General features: G+C 46.9%; 1 protein-coding gene across 1 annotated transcript in view; it reads left to right on the plus strand.

Moving 5' to 3' along the window:
- RAD54L2 (RAD54-like 2 (S. cerevisiae)) overlaps positions 1 to 10,899 on the plus strand; it is a 43,650-nt gene that overhangs the window by 31,026 nt on the left and 1,725 nt on the right. The window contains 13 exon segments of the mRNA XM_010080713.1: positions 1 to 53; positions 1,331 to 1,527; positions 2,061 to 2,403; positions 4,047 to 4,224; positions 4,830 to 5,081; positions 5,685 to 5,803; positions 6,113 to 6,228; positions 7,246 to 7,345; positions 7,683 to 7,888; positions 9,160 to 9,335; positions 9,658 to 9,854; positions 9,969 to 10,165; positions 10,624 to 10,713. The exon segment at positions 1 to 53 is cut by the window's left edge and continues 30 nt beyond it. Of these exon segments, the coding sequence (XP_010079015.1) occupies positions 1 to 53; positions 1,331 to 1,527; positions 2,061 to 2,403; positions 4,047 to 4,224; positions 4,830 to 5,081; positions 5,685 to 5,803; positions 6,113 to 6,228; positions 7,246 to 7,345; positions 7,683 to 7,888; positions 9,160 to 9,335; positions 9,658 to 9,854; positions 9,969 to 10,165; positions 10,624 to 10,713 (2,224 nt within the window).

Genomic DNA, 10,899 nt, shown 5'->3' on the forward strand with positions numbered 1-10,899 from the left:
AAAGAGGTCCAGCCCCGCACCTTCAAAGTCCACATCCTGAATGATGAACACAAGTAGGTGCCAGTAAGAACCCTTTTGAGCTCTTGGACTGAGTCTTATGGAACTGTTATCAGAACTGCTGCTGCAGACTGTTTAGTTTGGGCTAATTTTGTGCCCCAAACTCCCAGATCTTTCCCACTCTGCATTTGTTGTGGATGCTATCTTGTGGGGAGGATTTTGGTGCTTGAGACATTTACTGTCTCTTTTGTACGATATTTGTATCTTGTACTTCCTTCTCACGCTGCTGACTTGCCTTTCTGCTCTTCCTGGTATGCCGAGATCAGCAACCCAATTCCAGAGACAGAGATACTTCTGCAGAGGGGAGCAGAAGTGCTATGCTTTGTTTCTAGTGGTACACTGCTAGTTCTGTCAGAGTCCTGGGATTCCAGAGGCGTGTGCCCCCTATACCATGTGTCTCTTGTGTTTTAAATGTGGGTTGGGTGTTTTCTCCTGAGTTTTTTCCACATACTTAGAGATTCCTCTGCCTGACACTGTGACTTTGTGTGGATTGTGTTGTCCTTGAGAGATTCTGGCAAGTTATACAAAGCCTCCTTGTCCGGAAAGGAGAGATCAGTGATTGCAGTTACAGCCTGGTGTGGAGTGTGTTCTTGGCTTGGATCTCTGCTTCTTTATGGGTAATTTTTCTTGCATGGATCAGGACAGTGTAGTGATCCTAGAAAAATCTCAGTTTATTGGCTATGTTCATACACTTATCTGTTGAGGTCTTCACCCTCTGGGTGGAATGTAGTGTGAATCTGCTGATGTTATTCCAGGCACGTGTTTGCTATTAGATGGGATCTGGTGTGCTCTGGGAGGATTGAGTGTCTTGATCTGAATCAGTTGTGAGCAGGCTAGCAGGGAAGGAATAATTGAGGGACACTAGCATTGGAAGAAACAACAACAAGGGATAAATGACAATTACAACCACATACATTAGCTACTCATTCTGAAGATGGTTTTTGCAGAGGCAGTCTCCTCAACAGCTCTTTAAAAAGGATACTCTCAAGTTCTATATGCTTTTGTACATGACAAACTTCTACAGCTTAGTTCCTGTAAGGATTTGTCATTTTCAACCCTGCTACCCGTGGCACATAAAAGGCTTTTTTCTTTTCCTCTGTACCAGATTGTCTCCTAAAGAAACTTCATTGTATTCCTCTGACTGGTTTGATGCAAGAAAGTACTTTAATTCATCGAACGGGTCTTTTTTCTCAGCAGGTTACAATCCAGTGATTCAAATTTAAACTGGAGAGAAAGCCTACGGTTTATTTGGTTGGTTTTTGTGTTTTTTCAGAACAACAGCTGCACGTGCAAAGGTGGTGAATGACTGGGTGATAGAAGGTGGTGTGCTGCTGATGGGATACGAGATGTACCGTCTCCTCTCACTGAAGAAGTCCTTTGCCACTGGCAGGAAGAAGAAAACAAAGAAACAAGCTGGCCCTGTCATTATTGACTTGGATGAGGAAGACCGGCAGCAAGAGCTTCTGAAAGGTGGGAGACCAGTTCTCAAGAGAAAGGGTGTGATCCTGTTGTCCAGATGACTATTAACTCTGTCAGCACAGGGAAACATCCTGTAACTTGTTTTTGGCATGCCTGACGTGATCAAACTTTGCTGGGCAGGATTGTGTCTTTGGAGACAGAAGGTTGTTGAGCTTTGTTTGAGTCTTTCATTTCCTGCAGTAGCTGCAAGTAAGCATGGACATCAGTACACCGAACTTGAGGGTTTGTCTGTGTGAGATTTGCCAGTCTGATCTGATGCAAGACACCCAACTTGATGCAATGCAGGTCATTGAGCAGAAATCAAGGGACAGTCGTGTCTAGTGATTACCACATTATGCTAAATTGGAGCTAGTGTCTAGTCATATTTTATTTCCTGAATCAGTCTCTCTCCCTGCCACCCATGAATACTGCTTTTTTTGTCTTTCAGAACTACGCCTCTTTCTTTTTGTGAAGTTGGTGACCATGTAAAACCAGAATTTTGTCTTATTCATCTCTAACTAACATTTAATGTTCCTTGTCCTCAGGGATTGAGAAAGCTTTGTCTCGCCCTGGACCAGATGTGGTTATTTGTGATGAGGGACACCGGATAAAGAACTGCCATGCCAGCACCTCACAGGCTCTGAAGAACATCAGATCCCGCCGGCGGGTGGTGCTGACTGGTTACCCACTCCAGAACAACCTCATTGAGTATTGGTGCATGGTAGACTTTGTCCGACCTGATTTTCTAGGCTCACGGCAGGAATTCAGCAACATGTTTGAGCGCCCTATCCTGAATGGGCAGTGTATCGACAGCACCCCTCAAGACGTCCGTCTCATGAGGTATCGCAGTCATGTTCTGCATAGCCTGCTGGAAGGCTTTGTGCAGCGGTGAGTCCACAAGGAATTCTTAATAGTGTAGTCCATGCAAACAGCTCCTTCTTCCCAGATTAGCCTGCTTGTTTGCTGAGTTTGTGCAGTACAGCTAATCATGCTGCCTTATAGATCATAGAGTCATTTAGGTTGGAAAAGACCCTTCAGATCATTGAGTCCAACCATTAATGTGACACTGCCAAGTCCACCACTAAACCATGTCCCTGCGTGCCCCATCTCCACATCTTTGAAATACCTCCAGGGATGGCGACTCAGCCACTTGCCTGGGCAGATTGTTCCAGTGCTTGACAGCTGTTTTGGTGAAGAAATTTTTCCTGATATCCAATCTAAACCTCCTCTGGTGCAACTTGAGGCCGTTTCCTCTTGTTCTATCACTTGTTACTTGGGAGAAGAAATCGATGCCTGCCTCGCTTCAACCTCCTTTCAGGTAGTTGTGGAGAGCAATAAGGTCTCCCCTGAGCCTCCTTTCTCCAGATTAAACAGCCCCAGTTCCCTCAGTTGCTCCTCATAAGACTTGTGCTCTAGACCCTTCACCAGCTTCATTGCCCTTCTCTGGACCTGCTCCAGCACCTCAATGTCCTTCACGTGATGAGGGGCTGAAAACTGAACACAGAGTTTGAGGTGCGGCCTCACCAGTGCCGAGTACAGGGGCACTATCACTGCCCTAGTCCTGCTGGCCACACTATTGCTGATGCAGGCCAGGATGCTGTTGACCGTCTTGGCCACCTGGGCACACTGCTGGCTCATATTCAGCTACCTGTCGACCAGCACCCACAGGTCCTTTTCTGCTGGGCAGCTTTCCAGCCACTCTCGCCCAAGCCTGTAGCATTGCATGGGGTTATGACCCAACTGCGGGACTCAGCACTTGGCATTGTTGAACCTCATACCCTTGGCCTCAGCCCATTGATCCAGTTTCTTAGGCTTGAGTTTTATACAGGTACCTTATCTTTGTGGAAGGATCTTAAGCATATAGAGAAAACTGGAGAGGAGATTTTTAGGGTAGCAGCTCCATATTTCTCTCAGAATCTCTAGTGGTCCTCGTGGCTCTGTTTTGCCTTGGAGGTAGAAATAAAGTTGATTTGCTTTGATACCACGGACTCTGATAATGGAGAACAACACCTCTAAGTGCATTAGAGTGATGTCAGGTTTATTTTGATGTCTTAACAGTTAATTTGGATGTGCACCTCATCTTCTGCCCAAGGATCTGGAAGTCTTTCACGAACCCTCGGTTACAAGAAGTGACAGTGTTTCTATCACTCTGGAAACAAATCAGCTGTGTTTCAGATGAGGGTTCTAAGATGCTGGGCCAGTGATTTGGATGGAGTGTCTTAGTCATTGGCAGAGCTAAAAAGAGACGTTAGGTCTTATTTCTGCTTTTCAAGTGCCATTGAAAACAGGACTTTCATCATCCTCTTAACACTGTGACCTGTTCTAGAAGAATTGTGCTTACACTTGGTATTTGGCTGCAGGGAGAGTATCTCAGAAGTGTCATGCATTATCGAAGCATGCAACTAAAGGTCTTTCTCCCTGCAGCTGGGTGGGCAAGAAATAAAAATCCTACCTTACAGGCAGCCACTGAGAGATCAGATTTGGAAATTCCCTTGCCTCTGTTTATCTCTCTTTATTTATTTCCTCCACAGGAGAGGCCACAATGTGCTGAAGGTTCAGCTCCCATCCAAGGAAGAACATGTCATTTTGGTACGGCTTTCAAAGATCCAGCGGGCCCTTTATACGGAGTTCATGAACCGGTTCCGAGATGCAGGCAACAGTGGTTGGCTGGGACTAAACCCACTCAAAGCTTTCTGTGTCTGTTGTAAGGTAGGTTTTGGCAGGAGCTGCAACAAAATATTCTAGTATGTAAGGGAAAGGCAGGAACATGAGTGAAAACAGGAGATAAAAGTGCGGTTGGCCAGGCACATCTTCTTTCCCCAGAGTTCCCTGCAATGGCCCAGCAGAATTGTTACCCTTATTTCCAGAACTGGGGTGCAGGGATGTTAAATGTCTTGTTCAAATTATTTGCACAAGAAACCTGCAGCCATCAGCTGAACTGGTACTGGGCTGATACCTTAACCATTTACCTGCTGAAGAGCAAACAAGCAGCTTCCTCTGTGTTTGTGCTGTGTGGGGTGCATAGTGGCCTTCTGTTTTGTTCTCAGTGAAAGAATTCATCAGTTTTAAAGTCAGGAGAGCCTTGGTTAAGATGGTTTATATCTTGTGTCATGGCAGAGTCATGTTTTCTGTTTTCACTATCTTAATGCAGTCAGACTGGCTTTCTCTGCAGTGCCTTACAGTTCCATGTCAGGGTGGTGATGAGGTGTTCAAAATATTAGTTCTTTCCTTTGAATAGCTGTGGAAGCTTTCAGTCCGCAATCACTGTCAGGCAGCAAGCCAGTGCAGGCCTAATGACTTTCTTATTCCTTCAGATTTGGAACCATCCAGACGTGTTGTATGAAGCTCTGCAAAAGGAGAATCTGGCAAATGAGCAGGATTTGGATGTGGATGACCTTGGCACAGCAAGTACTAATTCCCGCTGCCAGCCTCAGGGAGTTAAAGTCAAAACAGAGAGTAATGCTTTGGCATCACCAGTTGGAGAAGCTACCAATAGCAAGTTCCTCCAGAGCGTTGGCTTCAACCCCTTTCAGGAGAGAGCAAATCAGGTTGTTACTTATGAGTGGGTGAGTATCATTGCTGGAAAACTCTTCATTTGGAGAGTAATGATGAACATACACAAGATACTTACTCTGAAAGACTGTACCTCTTTTTGTTAAGGCAATTTTCTGAACTACAGCAAAGAGAAGACTCTTCTGTTTAAGAGTTGGGGATTTCTCACCCATTTTCTCTGCCACAGAGCATCTTGATACGTATGTCTGCATGGCACTGGGTAGGGATTTTGGGACTCTAATTGGAGTACAGGCAATGTTCTTCTCTACCATTGTTTTCATCTGACCAAAAAGGCTGTGGACTTTGTTATTCTAAAAAAGATGTTAGGGTGAAGTTTAATTTAGATAAGATGGTGGTAAATCTAGTGGGCTGGAGCAGAGGTCTTGAGCTAGAGTAGAGAGTCATGAGAGGTTAAGAGGATGCCCCAAGAGGTTTGTCATTTGGAGCTTCTTGAATGGGAGGTAGCAGCAGTAGTTGGGGGTAACATTGTCACCTGGACCTGTCTGGATGTATATAACCTCTCTGCAATAACTTATTTCTCTCACTTTGAGACAGGGTTGTTGAACTAAACAGGGAATGAGCAACTCCACCTGTAATAGTCTCCTGTTTCTTGGTAGGCCAAAGACATCTTGTGTGATTACCAGACGGGAGTCTTAGAGAACTCACCCAAGATGGTGTTACTTTTCCACCTAATTGAAGAAAGTGTGAAGCTTGGAGACAAGATCTTGGTCTTCAGGTAAGCAAAGTATCAACAACTGATCCTACAGTCACTAAATTCTGGAGTAGTTGAACCCCTCCTGGTACTTGGAGGTGGTTATATGGGGCAAGTGGTGTGGCAGTTCCCCTTTTCTCCTTTATCGTATTAGATCCTGATTTTCCTCCGTGGATTTTATACTTCTGCCACTATCAAGTTTACTAGTGAGAGGTGTGCTGCCACAAACAGGGTTTGACAACCGTCAGTGCCGTCGTGGTTGGGGAAGAGTTCTGATACTCCACTTTTGCTGCTGTGGGGACTTTGTCCTGAACAGAGATCTTGGTTTTGCAGCCAGAGCTTGTCCACATTATCTGTCATTGAAGAGTTTTTGGCAAAGAGACCAATGCCGAGTCCTCCAGGCTCAGATGGAGGAGTTCACAACTGGGTCCGAAACATCACCTATTACAGTGAGTGCAGCCAATCCTCCTCTCTTTTGGTGTGATAGTGTTTGATCTTCTGTGACCGACTAATTCCTGAAAGTCACCCACCATCTTCTTGCAGTTGTCCTTGGGTGTGAAAGTGCTCTTCTGAAGCATTCTTCTGATGAAGTCTTTCAGATTGTTCTTACTTTAGTTGCTTGGGAACACAGTCACAGTGTTATAGCAACTAACTGATAATTTCCAACTCCTCTTTTTGTCATCTTACTCAGAAGATGTTAGACATCTTTAACATCTCACAAACTAGTGCTTTTTTAAGTTGTAAAAGATACTTTTTGCTTCGTGTTTGGCTATCTACTAGATACTGCTTCCCAAACCAGAATCACTGTGGAATGCTTTCATTAGATCAGGGCTGTGAATTTCTCCTCCCCTTTTCCCCAGCTTTGAAGCTTGTTCTGGCATGGGTTGTTGCTTTGTGTGGCTACTTTATAGGCCAGAACTGAGAGGAACATTGGATATACTGTTCCTGATTTTTGCAGAGCTGCCAGAAGCAAGCTGCTGCCCAGGAATAGAGACGTGATACCTCCCCCCTACACTTCTTTAGACCAGTATTCTCTGCTCAGATCCAGTCTACAGGGTTTTGCCAAAGGCTTTCACAATTTTGCTCTCTTGGTTCCTCGAGCTTCCAGCTTATGTGAGGCCATTATGACTGCTGCTCTCTCTCTCTCTGTCTTGCCCAATATGGAGCCTTAATGGGCTAGGTGTGTTGTAGCACTCCTAGTCTTGGCCTTGCCAAGCTCGAGTAATGTTTTGCTTGATCTTTCAGTTGAACAAATCCCGACCTGGCTGGCTGCATTGTGCCTGCCTGGCTGGGCAAATTAGAGGTACAGAGCAATCCAGCTGAGGTCCTGGAGTGCATGACTTGAGGAAGACCTAGAATTGGTTGGGAAGCAGTACCAAAGCTCAGTTTTTGGAAAGTGGTTTTGTTCTGATGGGATTTCCCCAAACATACAGAGCTTTTAAATGTGTTCTTAATTTCCTTCTCAGGATTGGATGGTAGCACCTCTGCCTCAGAAAGGGAACGACTGATTAACCAGTTCAATGACCCCAGCAACACCTCTGTTTGGCTCTTCCTTTTGTCCACGCGGTAAGTTGACTGGAGCAGAAAGGCACAGCGGAGGACTCGCGCTGATGCTGTGTGCATATGGGCTTTCAGTTGTTATTTCTTTGTAACGTGCTCTTGAGACTCTATGGGGTGATAGGGCCATCTGCTTCAGAATTCCCTGGGGGTGTAGAATTTTAGCTTTAGTCTTCTGCAACAACTTAACAACAGTCTTGGAAAGCAAACATGTTTGAAGTTGCCTGTATGACTGGAGGGATCTTTCCATAGACACCTCATGGACTCTTGACTGTGACGGCTGTCCTGCCTAGAAACTGTGAAAATTGGCCAAGGCAGCAATTTGAAATTTGCCCTTAATTTCCAGTGCTGGGTGTTTGGGTGTCAACCTCATTGGAGCGAACAGAGTGGTGGTGTTTGACGCTTCTTGGAACCCGTGCCATGACGCCCAGGCCGTGTGCCGAGTGTACCGCTACGGGCAGAAGAAGCCATGTCACATTTACAGATTGGTTTCTGATTACACCCTTGAGAAGAAGATCTATGACCGTCAGATCTCCAAGCAGGGCATGTCAGGTAGGTGTGGATGGACATGGCAGTCCACTCTTGGCTTTCACTCTTTTTAGTTTCTTTGAGTCCTGTTTCTGTGGTTTTTGTAACCTTTTTTAAGGTTGAAAACCAGACAGACAAAGAAGTGACAAAGACACTGTCTTAGGGTATGTTTGATGTTTATGAGTTGGCAGTGACATGAGACCCTGTAAGAAATTCATGGCAGAGCAGCAGGGGTTGTAGAGCCAGCATCCTGCAGCGGGGTTGTGCTACGTGTCCATGCAGTGCCATTTACCTTCCCTGCTACTCTGTTGGCTGCTACAAGAGAATGGAGACTTGGGGAGTGGTCTTCCTGTTTTCCCCTGTGCCTGGGCATTACTTGTTTTAAACTGGGCATTACTTATTAAGTAGCTCTGTATCTCTACTTCTCCAGCAGTAAGAGAGAGAAAATAGCTAAATTAAAATAAATGTTGATACCTTTGACTGATAGTGCTTACTTAGGAGCCAAAAATCATTCATTCATTCCAGTTCTGACCTGCCCTTGTACTGAAAGTATCTTTTGTGCTGGCTTGTGCCAGCTGTCAAGCTGCTCTTGTAGAGCATGCAGCTGAGGGTTGTGGTGACCCAAGAAGAGTTCTGCTGCCTGTGTCCTTCTTTGTCTCAAAACCCAACTCCAGATGCAGCAGCCCAGCGTGACGGGCTCAGTATGCTGTCTTGCACTCGAGGCGGAATCCCCTGGCAGCTGGCCTGGCTCCCAAGAGAGTCCTGGATATAGATGTTCTCTGTATGTGCTACCATTTGCCCTATGTGCAGGAAGGAATGTCCAAGGAAAACTTTCAGGCTCTTATAAGGGAGGCACCATGGATCCTTTCTTGAGCTTTTGATTCAACAGAGTTCTGTAAATTTCAACACCTGGTTATTAACTTGAACCTTTTTGGGGGGATTTGTGGGAGGGCACATACTGATGTGGCTGCAGTTCTGTCCTAGGGCTTATATGTTTTCAGCCTTGCAATGAGAGATGGGACACCATCTGTAATTAGCTTCGTGTTCCCATATGCCAGGAGCTCAGTGACCTGTGCTGCATTGCTGTGCAGTCTGAAGACAAAGGTATGTCAGCCTGACTTGGTCAAACAGGCTCATCTCCAAACGTGATTTTTCTCCCTGCCCTGACATTTACAGAAGGCTTCTGAGGATCATGCAGATTTGCAAGGAGGGAACTCTATTAGGACAGGAGTGTAGGAAGGGCAGCAGTACCCATCTTTTCCTTCTCTGCTCACTTTGTTCACTCTCTTTTCCAGATCGGGTGGTGGATGATCTGAACCCAGTGCTGACCTTCACCCGACGGGAGGTGGAGAACCTGCTGCATTTTGTGGAAGAGGAATCCGACCCTGCTCAGCTCTCCCTCAATCCAAGCAAGATGAAGGAGTCTGTTCTACAATTAGCCTGTCTCAAGTATCCTCACCTCATCACCAAGGTAAGACCAGCCTGCTTCCTTGCTGGCGCAGCGTTGTACAGGAGGAGGAGGCCTGGGGGAGTCTGGGTGTGTGATGGGGACTTGGTGGCAAGAAGGACACATCTCTGTGCTGGTGGAAGTAGTTCAAAAAATCCTCTAGAGAAGGCTTAGTTGACTCTCACTCTTCAAGCTGAGCCTTGGTCACATCCACAGCTTTTCCATGACCAGCTCTGCCTGGGATGGAAACAGTGCTGATGCAGGGACTGTGTGGCTGTTATTTGGGGCATGTTGGTTCCCTCTTGTGGTGTGTTGTTGTCAAAACCTCAGTGCTGTGGGGTTGCAGGAGCCTTTTCAGCATGAGTCACTGCTGATCGACCGGAAGGAGCACAAGCTGACCAAGGCAGAGAAGAAAGCAGCCAAGAAGAGCTATGAGGAGGAAAAGAGAGCATCCGTCCCCTACACCCGGCCGTCCTATGCACAGTATTACCCAGCCAGTGACCAGAGTCTGACAAGCATCCCTGCCTTTAGCCAGAGGAACTGGTGAGTACCTGCCTCTCCCCCTTCTTCCCCTGCTGTAGGCATGAAATGAGGGGACAGAGGACGCTTAGCCCTGTCAGTGGGGGTACTGCACTTTCCTCCTTCCTCTCTCGCTAGGCGGCCAGCCCTCAAGGGTGAGGACAAGCCAGTGGCAAGCGTCCGCCCAGTTCAATCCACCCCCATTCCTATGATGCCCCGGCATGTCCCCATGGGCAGTGCAGGATCAACCTCAAGCTCCAATGCCGCTGTCAACTTCCCCATCAACTATCTACAGCGAGCTGGTGTCTTTGTGCAGAAGATTGTCACCACCACAGGTGAGTTGCTGATGCTCACAGAGAGTTGAGTTGTGATGCCCGTGGTGAACTGAGGAGCAGGGTGAGTTGTTGATGCTCATGTGGCCATGGGCAGACGGGCACCAGAGCCACTGCTACTGCCTTGAATGGTTCCCTTGTACCTGGAAGACTTTCCCTGCAGGTGTGCAAGGGGCATGGTCCTGGTGGGTTGTTGGGAGTGAACTCCCCATGAGAGGGACTGCAATGCTGTCGCCAGTTGTCCTTTTTGCGATAGGGGAGCTGCGTGGCTTTTGCTTCCCCGGAGCCTCTGCTGCCTTCCTATGCTGCTCAGAAATAAACCCAGGGCTTACTTCTAGCACAGAGCATAGGAGAGACAACTGCACTGCAAGCACAGGGGGTTGGTGGTCCACCTCCCCACTCCTGCCTGCAGCTGGCGTGTGATTTCACAGACACTGTTCTGTTTCTTCCCCCACTGCTAGATATTGTGATTCCGGGTACAAACACATCCACTGATGTACAGGCAAGAATCAGTGCTGGCGAGAGCATCCACATCATCCGAGGGACAAAAGGTAAGTCTCATTGTCATGCTAAAATTTGTGGATAGGGTCCTAGACAATGCTAATGCAAAGAAAAGATGAATCGGTCCCTCAAGAGGAAAAGAAACACGAAGGGGAGGAGATCTGGACTCTGCAGTGGCTCTGTTGCAGCCCGTGCTTTGGGTGTGCTGTTGTAGCTGACACTTCAGAGCTGTTGGC

This window comes from Pterocles gutturalis, unplaced genomic scaffold (assembly GCF_000699245.1).
Source record: "Pterocles gutturalis isolate BGI_N339 unplaced genomic scaffold, ASM69924v1 scaffold32949, whole genome shotgun sequence".
Classification (NCBI taxonomy): domain Eukaryota; kingdom Metazoa; phylum Chordata; class Aves; order Pterocliformes; family Pteroclidae; genus Pterocles; species Pterocles gutturalis.